The sequence below is a fragment of the Anas platyrhynchos genome, chromosome 27 (genome assembly GCF_047663525.1).
Source record: "Anas platyrhynchos isolate ZD024472 breed Pekin duck chromosome 27, IASCAAS_PekinDuck_T2T, whole genome shotgun sequence".
NCBI classification, from domain to species: Eukaryota; Metazoa; Chordata; class Aves; order Anseriformes; family Anatidae; genus Anas; species Anas platyrhynchos.
The window spans coordinates 8,720,047-8,734,269 of NC_092613.1; the positions used below are offsets into that span (position 1 = coordinate 8,720,047).

General features: G+C 60.4%; 1 protein-coding gene across 5 annotated transcripts; it reads right to left on the minus strand.

Annotated features, from left to right (window-relative positions):
* Positions 1 to 493: 493 nt before the first annotated feature.
* On the minus strand, positions 494 to 13,192 carry IKBKE (inhibitor of nuclear factor kappa B kinase subunit epsilon). 5 transcript variants are annotated; one of them, XM_072028510.1, is made up of 21 exons: positions 13,035 to 13,192; positions 10,370 to 10,470; positions 9,496 to 9,636; positions 9,277 to 9,406; positions 8,707 to 8,936; positions 8,280 to 8,440; positions 7,716 to 7,826; positions 7,384 to 7,563; positions 7,003 to 7,205; positions 6,795 to 6,859; positions 6,569 to 6,660; positions 5,947 to 6,048; positions 5,197 to 5,272; positions 4,997 to 5,109; positions 4,770 to 4,846; positions 4,506 to 4,545; positions 4,143 to 4,244; positions 2,792 to 2,888; positions 2,185 to 2,297; positions 1,857 to 1,928; positions 494 to 1,128 (listed from the first exon to the last, which is right to left on the minus strand). In XM_072028510.1, the coding sequence occupies exons 2-21, from the start codon at positions 10,454 to 10,456 to the stop codon at positions 1,095 to 1,097; spliced, it is 2,226 nt and encodes a 741-aa protein (XP_071884611.1). In that variant the 5' UTR covers positions 10,457 to 10,470; positions 13,035 to 13,192; the 3' UTR covers positions 494 to 1,094. The 5 variants fall into 5 exon arrangements, with proteins under 5 accessions (XP_071884611.1, XP_071884610.1, XP_071884609.1 ...); XM_072028509.1 differs by lacking the exon at positions 13,035 to 13,192 and adding an exon at positions 11,970 to 12,321; XM_072028508.1 differs by lacking the exon at positions 13,035 to 13,192 and adding an exon at positions 10,646 to 11,887.
* Between the last annotated feature and the right edge of the window lie 1,031 nt (positions 13,193 to 14,223).

The window sequence follows — 14,223 nt, forward strand, 5'->3', positions numbered from 1 at the left end:
GGGTGCAGCCCTGATGCAGAGCAGCAGGGCCTGTCCTCACCGTTTCGGGCTCTTCCTGGCTGTCAATGAGGAGGGAATAACGAGCTCCCCATCCCTGCCACTCCCCTGGGGCATAAAAGGAGAGCTTCCTGCTTGCATCCTTCCCAGAGCAGCTTCAGACATCCCCAGCAAGCCCCGAGGCTGCCTGCCTTGGTCCCCTGGTCCCCATCTCCACTCCGTCCCCATCCCTGCTGCAGCCCTGCCACCCAGGCTGTCGTCACCTCCTCAGATGAACGCACATTTTCACCCCGTATTTATTAATGAGGTGGGTGTTTAGGATTTCTTGTTGTCTTTCACCCCAAAGAAACGTGCCTGCTTTCTCTCAGGGGACTCGCCTTGCCTGAGATTTTGCCTCGGCATTCACCAACCCCCCAGGTGAGGTTGGAGACGTTCCAGTGAGGGCTGTTTGGATGCGGCACACACACACACACAGACACACACAGACACGTCCATAAACACTGAGCTCAGTGACATTTATAGAAAGGCACCAAAACAGAGAAACCTCCCCCGGCTTCCTGCGCCTGCTGCCATCCGCAGCCTGGGACGGGGCCGAGCTGGGGACAAGGCCGGGAGGGGAGGCAGGAGGAGGGGGGGCAGGGACGGCAGCTGCACCCCGAGCCCCCCACGGGCAGCGCTGGAGCCGTCCTGGGCCGGACCCGGCCTCTCCTCCATGGGGTGCAGCATCCCCCTGCCCTGGGCTCTGCCCCAGCCCGCGGGGCACCAGTGAGCACAGGAATGTTCACAGGGGTGGTAATCCCTAAACGGGCAGGAGATCATTTCTAGCCTCTTTATCACCCGACATCGTGGTTCAGAGAAGCTAGAGAACCGTGGCAGTCCTTCAAGCACTTGTCAAAAGGAAAAACCCTCGCTCTGCGCCAACTTCCCATCAAGTTTTCACTGGAGAACCGTGCAAAGTGCCGGAGCGGAGAGGTAGGACCGGGGGCAGCTCCTCAGACACGGGCACCCGACTCGAGCACAGTGCTGGACCCGCGGTGTGTGTGTGCTCCCCGCTGCCAGCAGCGCTTTGCGTCAGCACCTACAAATCCGCCGCGTCCTCAGAGGCCAGGAGTGGGGGCAGCCCCGCTCAGCCTGCGGGAACAAAACCAGAGGATTTGGCTGGGGAGGGCTGGGCTGGGCTGGGCTGGTGCAGTCCCAAACCATGGCACGGGCTGGGCACCGGTGGCTGGGCTCGTTCCTGCGTCTGCTGCTGTGAGCTCTTCGTGCCGTAAGCAGGCCAGACCTCCCCTTGTCCCCTCTTTTATTCATGGTGGATTTGCTGCAACAGCACGCTTGGTCCTATAGAAGCCAAGCTGGGGTGAAACCCTCATTTCCTTTTTTCTTTCAAAATCCGATCTGAAGCTCTTTGAGGTTTTGGTATGGATATCCATGCTGGTTTGCATTGAGACCCTCAAAAAAAAAGTTTAAAGAGGAAGAAACCCAAGGGGGGGCTGCCAGCAGGGGGATTTTGCAGGGAGTTCTGTCCAGGAGCAGAAAGCATCAGCTTCTGCACGGCAGCCAGCAGCTGCCAGCACTGAGCAGCGCAGGGAAGGGCTGGAAGGAGGGCAGCAGGCATTGCATAGCTTGTGCAGTAGCTCATGCTTCAATTTCCAAGAAAGATAAACTCTCTCCTGCTGCCAGATGATGATGCAGACGTGGTGCTGCTGGAGGAGCCGTGCCAGGGGCTGTGGTCGTGCTTGGTGCCGGGCTCAGCTGTCCCCATCACAGCACCAGGGTGCTCGTCCCCCAGCCCGCAGGCAGCACCCCCAGCACCCATTGCCACCCGTCCTCACCCCCAGGGCAGGATGCACCCCACTCACCGCTCGATGATGCTGTTGTTGAACTGGAGGTTGCACGTCACTGACTTCATCTGCTCCAGCAGCTCCTGCATCCTGCCGGACACACAGTGAGGGACTTACACGGGGGCTGCCCGGAGACCCCTGCCCGCCGGAGAAGCAGAAGCGGTGGCTGAGCAGCAGGGATGCCCCAAACCACGGGCACTGAGCCGGGATGACACCGCGCAGCCCCAGCCCCACACCAGCCCTGCAGAGCCAGAGCCCTGGTGCTGTCCCACGGAGGACGAGCAGCAGGCGGTGGCCCTGTCCCCACGGCACCAGGCTGTCCATGAGCCCCCTTCCAAACACTCACTGGAAAGCCATCTCCCGGCGGGCCTGGCTCAGGGGGACGGGGGAAGGCACCGGGGGGACCAGGGCCGGGCTCCGTTTCTCCGTCAAGGCCATCTGGGGAAAGGTGTCCAACGCCTGCAGAGATGGAGACATTTGGCAGCTCCGGCACCCAGAGAGCTGTGGCCTCACCCGCGGGTGCTGTGTGCGTGCAGCCTCTCCGTGGGCACCCTGCTTAGCTGAGGGACCAGAGGGTGACCAAACGCTTGGGGAAATGACGTGTGTATGGTCACACCCTGCACACCACCTCGTCAGGAGAAGCAGAATGACCTAACCAAAGGGCATCGGCCGGTGGCTGTGCCCCAGGGTGTCAGATAATCCACCGTGACAGCTGGAGGTGACATCGCCTCTTCTACCGCTGCCATTTCCTGCCTGCTGAGCACGAACTCCCCAGCGCCACGCCGTCAGTTTTGGACTCAGTGCCACAGCCAAAGGTTCACCCAACCCCTGTTCTGCTCAGCGGAGCAAAGCAAACTCCCAAAACTCCAAGCATAACCCCACAAATCCGCAGCAAGTTGTTGAAAGGTGCCCGGTGCTTCCCTCCCGAGCAGGGCGGCAGCGCGGGGACCTACGTGCTGCAGGCACTCCTGGCACTCCATCGCCTCCACGCCGCAGGTGCCGATGCGGTTGCTGAGCCTCTTCAGATGCTTTTTTGTCTCACACACCTTCCTAGAAAGGAAAAATGACGGTAAAAACCCCAGTCAGTGTTTGTCAGCAATTGAGATTATCAGTGGTTTTTTGTGTGTGTGTTGTTTTTTTTTTTCTTTTAATTTTGCATCGCTTTCTGCAAACCAAGCTGGCTCAGCGTTAAAATCCCAAAGGAAACATTCACCACGGTGTGGTGACTGCAGCCGCCACAGGCAAGGCCATCCAAACAGCACTGACAGCAAACTAATTAGGGGAAGCGTGGCTTACACGGGGCCAGCTCCAGAGCACCGCTTCTGCCTCCTCTGTCCCCCGCAGAGGACTGAGCTCCTAGGCAAGGTGGGTGCCAGGTTTTGTACCCCACCCGTGGGCTCTCCTCTCACACCTGAAGCCCATAAAGGTCAGAAAATTCCCCCCTCAGCCCACCCTGCCCAGGCTCCAGCCCATGGGAACCCCTTTAGGTTTTGGGGCTGATCCCCTGATCCTGCCAGCTCTGGGGCAATGGGGCCACGCAGCCAGCAGGTGCCTCAGGAGTAACACAGCTTAGTATAAAAAAAAAGTTCGTTTTGGCCTTAAAAAAGGAAGAATATTTAAGGTGAATGGTCCACCTCTGGTCCCTAGAAAACAGCCACCGCACCACAAACCCTCGCTGCCAGCAGGAAGAAACCCAAAATAAGGCAATTACAACTCAAGTAAAAACAATTTTTAAATATCCAGTTGTGACTCACGATGCGTCCTGCCTAAGGACAGAAAAAACAGATGCAAAAATACTGCAGAAAAACAAGCAGCAGCTTCTCTCCCTCCTCTGAGTAAAAGCAGAAGCTCTGCTTGGGCACGGACGGGGCTCGTGCTTTGGGGACGGATTTCATCCTGGGACAAAGCTGCCCCTGAAGCCGAGGGGAGATTTAAGAGCAGCGTGAGCGGATGTGGCAGGAGGTGAGCCCCCACTGTGGGTTATAATTTCTGCCCCCAAAACAAAACCTCACCGTGGTGAGGGTTTGCAGAGAGACACCCCCAGCTTTGCCTGCTGAGGCAGAGGGGAGGGCGCAGGGGAACCGCCTGCTGCCCCTGGGGACCTTTGGGCATCTCGGACAAATCCCTGGCCTAAAAATTCCCCCCAGCACTAAATCCAGTGCAATGCTCATGCCAGAAATCGGGACCAGGTCAGAGGCAGAGCTCGATCCTAAGGCACTGTAGAAAATCCTCCTCCCACCCACACGTACGGCCCATGGGAACGGACGATCCGCTCTACAAGCCCCAGGCCCCACATGCTGGTACCTCATCCTGCTGCCGTGCAGGGCCAGGACGTCCTGGTACTGCCGCACGCACTCGTCCTGGAAAATCAGCAGAACCTTCCTGGCCAAATGACCCAAATTCACCCTGAAAGCAGGAGAGGCAAGGGGGGAAGGGAGCAGATGTTATTTCCTGAAAGGCACGAAAATGAAAAGCCCAGGTTACACAGCAGCAGGACTGAAGCTGGCTCCCGAACGGGGGGAGAGGGACTGGACAAGCGGTGGTGCCAAGAAAATGAAACCGAAGCAGGACAAAGAAGAGATTTCAATTCCCGTGAGATGCTCTCAGAAATGCCAAATGTCTGCTTGGCAACGCTTTGGGGCCAGAAGGGGAGGGGGTGCTGCTTACTTGTCCAGCTTGTGAATCTGCTCCTCGTTGTAGCCCAGCCCTGGGGGAGGAAAGACACAGGTCACCTGCCAGAGCCAGCTCCATGCGTTTTTGTGCTCCTAACCCAATAAACGGGCAATTTCACCATGCCCAGATCACTGGGGGGGCTTTTCAGGGCTTCATTCCCCGGGATTACCGTCACGGGACAGAAACCAGCAGGGAAATAATTTGTTTCCCCCCCCAGGTCAGTGCAGGAATGCCCCCCAGGTGCACCCCAGGACTCACGCGGACAATTCCTGGCCTTCCTGAACTGCTTGTGTATGAGCTGCATCTTCTCCAGGCAGCACTCGAGCTGCTGGATGCTGTGAAACAAGGACAGGGAAGGAGGCGTGAGGCCACAGGAGGAAGGCTAGGAGATGGGGTACCCGCCCCCAGTTACCCAGCTCAGCCCCAAAATCAAACCCAAACCAGCAAAACCTTCCCAGGGGTTTTGGTAGAGCCACTCTGCAAACCTTTTGTCTTCGTGCGCTTGTTGCCCGTGCTGCACCAGCTCGGACAAAATGCCATCCAGTGCCCCCTGGAAGTCGTAGATGCTGTGGGAGCACTGGGAAAGCTCCTCCACGACCTGCAGGTGGGGAAGGGAGGTGGGGGCCGGCTCCTGCCAGCACCGCCCGCACCCATGGGTGCTCCCAGCCCCTGCCTCGCTGCTCACCCTCTGCAGCCGGCTCTTCACCACCGCCAAGTCCTTCAGAGCCGGCAGCCCGCTGCCTCCGGGAAGAGCCTCGTACCTGAGGACAAGGAACATTCCTCAGTATTCAGGGGTGGAAATGGATAAACCATCACCTGGGCACAGAAACACCTCCCTGGGGGAGCGGGGCAGTGGTCGGCTCAGGCAATAAATCCCAGCTCAGGCACCCAACCACGAGATGCAAAGCTCTGATCGGTAAAAACTCACCCTGTGGTGTCCCATTTGTTCCAAAATGTCTGATTTTATGTGAGCTGGCCTCACGCTGGCTGATGGGGAGCACAGCACCCGGGCACAGCTCCCCCCCTGTCTGCCTCCTCCTCGTGCTTACTCTGTGGTCGCGGGCTGCAACAGCCCAAAAACCCCGAGCAGGAGCCAGAGCCCAAGGACTCCTCCTGGGCTCACACAAAACCAGAGCCTGATAATTAAAAGCTGAAGCAAAGAGGGAGAAGCAGCCACGGCGGCTCACTTCCCACGCAGTCTGCACAAGGAGCAAAAAAAGCCTCTTGTGCTCCAGCTGCCAGCTCACTCCTGGAATTTATTCCTGATTATTCAGGCACCTTGGAGACCCCGTAGCTGAGCTGCGATATTGGGATGATGGCAGCAGCATCGGAGCCTCCCCAGCCTGCTGCCCTGGCACCTTTGTGGGTCCTGCCTGCCCCTGCTCCCAGCACCCAGCACCCAGCACCCAGCCGGCAGAGCCACCCCTGCACTTACAGCCCGCGGGTCTTCACCTCCAGCAGCTGCAGGCTGGTGAGCACCGTGTTCACCCCTCTCCTCTGCTCCAAAACCCTTGAGCACTCCGATTTCAGGTTCCCACTGCCACAAGAGAAAACAACACGTCCTGTTTTCTGCCTGCCCCGGCAGTGCCAGGGCTCAGCTCGTGGCTCCCCCTTGGGCTGCTTGTAGGAGAATGAGGGGCTGGGGGCACTGGGAGGGGCTGGGATGGGTGGGAGGGTGCTGGGAGGGTGCTGGGAGGGTGCGGGTCGGTGGGCACTGCACAAGTACGGCACAAGGAGCTCCTGCCCCAGGGGAATGCATAAGATGGTGAAAATGCACCATGAAGGTTTTAATAATGATGATGATGATGATGATGTTTTCCTCAGCCTGAAAAAGGTGACCCAAAAGTAGCAAACGGGGGCAGGAACATCCTCAGACACTGAGCCCGCATCCAGGTGTAGCCCCCTCACAACCTGGCACCTGCGTCCTTTGCATGGGGACGCTGTGCTCCCTCCCAGTGCCCCCACTGCCTGCCAGAGGCTGGAAAACCCCGAGCGTTTCAACCCTTAACACAAATCTCCCAGTGAAACGGGGAGGGACGGGCGGCCCCGGCACTCACATCACCCAGTGCAGGCCCCTGGCCACCAGCTCCTGGCAGCGCCGCAGTGCCTGGGCGATCCGCAGCGTCTGGTGCACGGCGCCCACCGCGCTCTGCAAGGCAAAGGGATTGGACCCGATGATCTCTCGGGGTCCCTTCCACCCCTACAATTCTGTGATTCTGTGAAAGGGACGGTGCTGGTGGCTGTGTCCCCGCTGCCAGGCTCCCCGTGGCCATCCCCACCTACCTTGGCGGTGCTGCAGTCAGCCACGACGTCCACCTTGGGGACAAACTTTGGGAAGTCGAGCGCCGCTGGAGAGATGGAGAGCAGTCAGCCAGGGGGCTTCAGGGGAGACCGGCAGGGACGGCTCCTGCCAGCCCTACAAGCCCCCGAGCTGCTCAGGGTGTCAGGAACGGGAGCAGCTGCGATGCTCAAGGCTGCCGGGGGTACTCACGGTCTCTGTATCTCACTCCCACCACCTCTTCTGGCTGCTCGGCGGAGCTCAGCAGGGTCAGCGGGCTGTGCCGCGCGGTTCTGCAGAAGCTGTGGGCCTGCAGGTTGGGATCCAGCTCGTACGGGTGACCTTCATAAAAATATTCTTGATGGTGGGGAGCTATGCTCGTTTGTTTGAAGACAGCGTCTAAAAACTTGCTGGTACTGAAAATTAAAAAAAATATATGAAAGGATGGGGAACGAGCCGTGAGGTTTGTGTTCAGGTTTCCATCACTTTAGCAGGCTGCCGGCATCTCCTCGTGGCAAAACTGCGCAGAGGCCAATGGGGCCCCACCGGAGCTCAATTCCCAAATTCAGCCGGCCTCTCCCGGGGGCTCCTTACGTGTTGTAGGGGTGGATGTAGATGCGATGCGAGGAAGCCTGCTGCAGGGAGAAGACGTCGACCACGATCCTGTGCAGAATGTCGTTGGTTTCTGCAAAAAACTGATCGAACCCCCAGCACTTCTCCTGATCCGCCTCCAGGATATTGGCCAGGATGGGTATGAGCTGGTCCTTCAGCCCCCTGCGGCAGCAAGAGGAGAAGGAGGAGAGGTTTTGTGCATATTGCTGTAACCACAGGCCATGGGGGGGGCTCGGCAGGGGCAGGGTGCAGCTGCAGCCCCACGGGGAGCGGGGCCGGGACGCGGGACCCACAGTGCCACTGGGGACACTCACGCCGAGAGCTGGCAGGTGACAGGCAGCTCGTAGCTCCACTCGATGCTCCCGTTCTCCTGCCTCTGCACGCCCGCGATGGCCCCGGGGGGCTTCTCGGTGGTGATTTTGTACCTGTGGGGAGGAAACGGCTCGGTTTGTCCTCGGTGAAAGGAGCCGGGAGACGCCCATCTGGGCACCACGGCCCCTGGGTGCAGCAAAGAGGGAAAGGAGAGCGTGTGAGCAGGCTGGGAGGGCACAATTTACAAAAAGAAAACACAACACAGAGATAGAGAATAGCTCAAGAAACAGTCAAAAAGTTTCACACGAACATTACCCCTAACTTCTTCACCTGTTTAGCCCCTGAATAAACATTTGGAGGGTAAGCAGGACAAATGGACACGGCCCCCCACCATGCTGTGTGTGCTCCCCACACCGCAGAGAGCACGCGGCCAGCCACGAGCTACGTTTCCAGGCTCTCTGGGTTTTATGGGGCGAGCCACCTGCAGTCAGAGGGTGCTGCAGGCAGGCACCGAGCCGCCACCAGCTCGTCCTGCAGCCCCCAGCCGCCGAGCCCCCGGTACCCACATGGTCTCCTTGTTCCTGCGGGGTCCCCCGAAGGGGATGAAGGGCAGGCTGCCGGTGGCAGCGTGGTAGAAGGTGACGCCGATGCTCCACAGGTCGACGGTGACGCCATAGGCCTTCTGCTGTGGCTTGCGCAGGACAGCTCGCTCGTACATGTCCGGGTGCTGGAGGGGCAAAGCAGAGAGCGGCGCTGCCCTGGGGCATTTAAAACTGCTCCTTTGGGGCTCTTCTGCTGTGACCCCAAAGGAAAACGTGGCCCGGGGTGCTGCAAGCAAAATGCTGAGCCCCTCTCTTCAAAACGCGTGGCCCCTTTGACGTGAGGCTCTGCAGGTCACCACTTCTCCCCGTGTCGCCCCGCTGTTGGAGGGATGGGGACTGGGACCCCACAGGACACCCCGTGGCCACCAGACCATCCCCGTGCCCTACTCACGAGATACTCCTCTGTCCCGTAGACAGACACAAACTTTTCGTCGTCTTCCAGCTCTCGGGCAGCCCCAAAATCCGTCAGTTTGTAGATGCTCTGCCCGTCCTCGCCCACCAGCCGCATGATGTTGCCGGGTTTGATGTCCCTGTGCACCACGCCGTTCTCGCGCAGGTGGTTCATCCCCGCCACTGGGAGCAGGAGGGAAGCGTGGGCCTGGAGCTCTCTGCTCAAGCGGGCTTTGGGTGAATGCAGGGGTAAAAGAAGGACCAGAACGGGGACAGGCCCCAGGGCTGGCTGTGCGTTCATGGGAACCAGCGTGACTTTGGGGAAATGGAGCTGAGGAGCGAGCACGTGGGGAAGCACAGCCCAGTCCCATTGCTGCTGGGCAGGGAGATCCTTGGGATTCCCCCAGAGCAGCGCTCACCGACCCAACCTGCCCCAGGTGCTATCTCTGAGCATGCAGGCTGCCCTAAACGCCCACAACCCCAGCACCGGGTGGTCCCAGCCTGTCCCAGAGCCCCAGAAATGGGGACGGGGACGGGGATGGGGACGGGGACGCGCGCAGCCCCCACTCACCCACGCACTGCAGCACAACGAGGAACTCGGGCTCGGCCAAGCCGAAGGCATTCGCTGGGTCCTCGAGGACGTTGAGCAAGCTGCCACTCGAGCAGTACTCCATCACCAGCACCTTCTGCTTGCTGCTGCCCTGCAGCGGGGAGCGGCGGTGAGGCCGCGGGTGGCTGCCCTATCCCGGCACTGCCGGCACCGTGGTTTCCGAGCCGCGGCCCCGCTTACCGTCTCCTCCACGGCAAATAACCTGACGATGTTTTTATGGTTCAGCTTCCTCAGCATCTCGAACTCCCTCATCTGCACCTCCTGCGGGCGGAGGTAGCTGGCATTGTTGAAGACCTTCACAGCGACCAGCTCCCCTGATTTCTGGGAAAGGAGGAAAAGGAGAAAAAGGAAATGGAGCGTCACCCTGCCTGTGCCCCGAACAGCAACGTTAGCTCCAGCACTGCTCTCTCAGCCCGCTCTGGATGCAAACTGTGCTCACAACAGGGCTTGCTTTCTGAACAGGCTTCCTCAGCCTTTGCTGTCTGCATTGCAAAAGCCAGAGATATTGCTCGGCTCTGTTTGCTTCCTGCCTCTGAAGCCCATGTGCTCGGTGGGAGCGTGTTTATGCTGCTGTCACAGGCCCCCGCCTGCTCCCTGCAGGACAGGGCTGTTTTCAAAGCATCCTCCCAGCCCTGAGCCCCGCAGAGACAGCTTGCTTAATAAACTTCAAAGGCCAGTGGGGCTGAAAGTCTCTGTTCCAGCCCTGGCAAGTGTTTGCATGATGTATGCAAATCGCCACGGATGGGGTTTTCAAAACCTCTGGGCATTCCCCAGAGCAGCTCCCACCCCGATGCAGGGAGCATCCGCACTGTGAGCCCCAGCAAGCCCTAAAAGCAGCCCTCACCCCACAGAACTCTGCTGGGGGAAGCAACCAAGGGAAAAAAAATGAAAATAAACCCAAACAGCCCCAGCACTGCCGGCAGCTGCGGCTCATGGCAGGGCGAGGGCGAGCGGAGCATCCCCGCACTGCAGGGCAGGAGGGCTGGGGCGCGGGGGCACTGTGGTTTTGGGGCATCCACCACCCCCCTTATAACCCTCCCTGGCACCTCCTCACCTTGTTGCGAGCTTTGTAGACGGAGGCCGTGGCGCCCTGGCCCAGAAGATCGTCCGTGCTCCAGAGGTAGTTGGGGGTGCTCTGCATCGCCTGCACCGCCGCTGTGGGGAAGCACAGAGGTCACCCCGGCGGCTGCTCGCATCCCCCTGCCCGGCCCCACCACCACGCGCCCGGCCGTTTGTGCACCCGGCCATCTGTCCGTCCCTCCACTCCTGGCAGTGCCCATGGACGCCAACCGCACAGCATGGCCCCGGCACGCAGCTCCCAGCCTCCTACCTCGCCGGCGCCGCTCTGCGCCAAGGGCTGCGCATGAGAGGCAGGGAGGACGCCGTTGGCTCTGCCCAAAACCACCCGGCCGCTGGGACCTGTCGGGGCCAGCGGCAAAACACTGACAGATGCAAAAAGAAAAAAAAAAAAAAAAAAAAAAACAAAAAGCACACACAACACACAAGCAAACAGAGCTGCAAGGTGGAGGGAGGCACCTCCCCGCTGCGAGAACAGAAACCTATGGGATTGCAAAACTCGCTCTGCGAGAATCAGCTGCGGCTGGAGGAGGAAATGCTTCAGCTTCCTGCTCGAGAAAAAAATTCCCGGAGTTGCAGCCGTCCCCAGGCCCGGGCTGGGACAGCCTCTGCTGAAGGCAAACAGCGCTGGGCACCGGCCAGCACCCAGCCCTGCCCGGGGTGGGCAGATGGGAGGCAGAGGCAGGGCAGGATGAGTGCCCGGGGGCTGTGTTTGGCCTCCATCAGCAGTGCCAGGCTCCCAGGCATGGTCCTGCCGTGCCCGTTTGGTGCTGTGGGCTCACTGCTGGCCCTGGCTGCCCCGGGGCAGGCTGCAGCATTGCGCATGGGGGTGTGCTCAGGGGGGGCTGCTGGCACTGCTCTGCTTACGGAGCCACCGGGTGCTCAGAGCCCCACCAGGGGCTTCTCCAGAGCAGAGAAGCCTGCAGCAGTCGGGCTTTTACCAAGTCTTCTCCATAGCTCCAGGAGGAGATGGATTTATCGTGACCTGTCCATCTCCAGGAGCTGCTTTACAGAAGTTGCAGGTCCCAGAGGCTTCTCACAGCCAGCTGCAGGGACGGCTCAGCTCCTCCGGCCGTGCCCCAAAACCTCTCTGCTTGTGCAAGCCCAGCGTGCTCCCGGCAGCCGAGCCACACCAGGGGGCTGCTGCACGGCTCCAGCGGTGCCCACATACCCGGGGAGCACAGAATTATCCCTGCAACCACGTTCATTCAGCCCAGACCCTCCTGTTCCCTGGGGGTGTTCCTGCAGACCCCAGGCCCAGCTGGCTCCCGGCAGTGCCAGCACCGCGGCGCTCAGCAGCTCCCCGTCCCCGGCCTTTGAGCCTGCCCCAGGTGAAGCAGCCCCAAAGAAGCACAGAGAAGGCGAGAGGAAGCAGGTGCAGACAGAGCAAACAAGGCTGCCGCCCTCCCCAGCCGCAAACCCTTCCCCCATGTGTGTGAAGCACCAGATCCGGCCCGGCCCCAGCGCCCGCAAACACTGCCAGCGGCTGTCGGCAGCAAGCAAAGGGCAGAGGGGAGATTTTGGGGCATTCCCCAGCCCCGTCTGCTCCCGAGCTGCACCTTCGGCATTGCTCTCACCGTATTTCAGCGATCAAGGACATCGAGGACTTCTCATCTCAGCAGGGAAAACCAAGGGAGGCCGTGGCGGGGCTCAGCGTCACCGTCCCCACATGCACGGGGGCTCGGCCACGCAGCAGCAGCACCCGGCGTCCCCAGAGAGGGGCCAGAACCGGCCCCAGATGCTCAGATCCTGGCCCTGATGGGGAAAAAGGCGGCAGGGAGGGCACAGGGGGCACAGCCCAGGCCTGGAGCTGCTGGCTGAGGGGTGCAGGGTGCGGGATGTGGGGTGCTCAGGGCACCCTCCAGCTGCCTGCACACCCGGCTCGCTTTCCCTGCTCACTTTGTGCCTTGCAGTGCCCCCACCTCGCAGTGCCCCCACCTCGCCCTGCCCAGCCTCAGCGCCAGCAGCCCGGGTCCCTCCGTCAGGAATTTCTGTGGGCTCACAGGGCCGTGTCTGGGAGCTCTCCTGGCAGAACGGAGCCTGCATCTGTGTTTGAGTCTGCGAGCACGAGATGCACGCAAGGAGAGGATGCGACGCTTCACTGCCCTGCACACAAACTCCGTGCCCAACTCACTCGCTAATTACGGCCGAGCTTCGTTTCCCGGCCACGTGAGGGGCTGCCCGACAGAGCTCCTCGGCGTGGTGCTGAGCCAGCGGGGCCCGGCGGCGGCCATGGCAGCCGCAGAAGCGAGGCGCCGAGAGCAAAGCCACCTCGCTGCCGCTCCGCTAACGGGAAGAGAAAGGGACGGATGACTTCTCAAAGTCGTTTCCAGCCTTGTTTGCGATGGGCTGGGGACATTTCAGAGACCTTTCCCCTCACAGATAAAAACCACAACTCATTTCGCATCTCGGGCCTGCACCCAAACCGCGTGGATGGGAGCCGTTAAGGCCAGGGAGAGGCGAAGTGAAACCCGCCGAGGGAAATGCCGAAATTTCTCCCTGAGCTGCCCACGGGCACCCCGCGCCCCTCGCCTGCTCCCACCCCTCGCGGGACTCAGCTCCTCGCTGCAAAAAGAAACCGAAAGGGAGGCGTTAAGGCCATAACCCCCCCGCCCCCCAAGGTGTTCTCTCATGTTTCTGACCCGTACGTGTGGGTTCAGCTTTCACTGACAGTGAGCAGAGCTGGGCTGGCGGTGGGTAAAGGCAGGCAGGAAATAACCAAAATGCTTTATAACGCCCCAAAAGGATTATTGGCGGTTGTGCAGCAAGGCTGCTCGCAGGAAGGGAGTTGGGAAGGAAGGGTTTGAGCAGGAAGGGAGCTCGGGAGGAAGGGTTTGAGCCACCAGCGCCTGCTCCAGGCGGGGGCAGCAGAGCCCCACCGATGCTGCAGCCCCCGCACGGCTCCGGCCCCGCGGCCGGGGGGGGCCGGGGAGAGCCGCGCCCTCCCCGCAGCTGCAGCCCCGACCCCGCTCCCCCTTCTTGGGCTAAAGGTGGGGGGAAAGGAGACGATAGCAAGGGGGCAAGGGGTTACAGCATCCTCCTCTGCGCTGCTGGAGAACCACAGTCATTCGCTCCTATGGCAGCTCCGCTTCCCGGCTCGTGGTTATTAAAAAAAAAAGGCCAAAAAAAGCCCCCCCACCCCCCGCCCCCAGCCTGCCCCTTGCATCCCCTGGGAATCAAAAATCAAAGGGGGCTCAGGGAGGGGGCTCCTCCCTCCCGATCCGTTATCAACCAGGGACTGATCCCGGAGCCTCATGGGTGGCCCTGAACAGCCCCAAAATGTGGGGGGCTTGTGGCTGGAGGTGCCCGGGTGGGGGGCACGGGGCGAGCGGCTGCCCCCGGCCCTGCTGCTGCACCCCGGGAGTGGGGGGCTTGGTGGCCCCAGCCCACCTCCAGCACAACACATCTGGATTCAGCATCAGCAGGGCTGTAATTAATTAATCCCCTCAAACCTAAACAAAGGGAATCCAAAATTACAAGCCCCTGACACAGTTTCCGGGCCGTGTTCTGAAAAAGGCACACTGAAAAGTGGAGATGGGGGGAAAAAACGGTAATAATGTCGGTGACCCAATCCCTAATCTCGATTTTAAATCCTCTTTCCCAGAGAGGGTTTGAGGCCTGTCCTCTCCAGGAAAATGAGGAAGATTAAGCGTTTTGCAATCAGGTCATTGCAAGGCAAGTTCATGCTCTGCCGAATCCTGTTACGAGGTGTGTGGGGGCCAAAGAGGAGCAGGGCTGGAAGCACACAAACATTCCCCAGCTGCCCCCCGGCAAGCAGAGGTGCCCACCGCTGGGGAAGGAAGGAGCCTTGGGAGCCAGGGGCTGCAGACA

Bases quoted from the DNA above. Each gene is read 5' to 3' on its own strand.
- IKBKE (XM_072028510.1), bottom strand. From the start codon at position 10,456: ATGCAGAGCACCCCCAACTACCTCTGGAGCACGGACGATCTTCTGGGC. The intron at 8,441-8,706 runs GTGAGTAGGGCA...TTGCCCCTCCAG, and splicing joins ACGGGACAGAGGAGTATCTC to CACCCGGACATGTACGAGCG. The intron at 2,889-4,142 runs GTACCAGCATGT...TTTCCTTTCTAG, and splicing joins CTGCACGGCAGCAGGATGAG to GAAGGTGTGTGAGACAAAAA.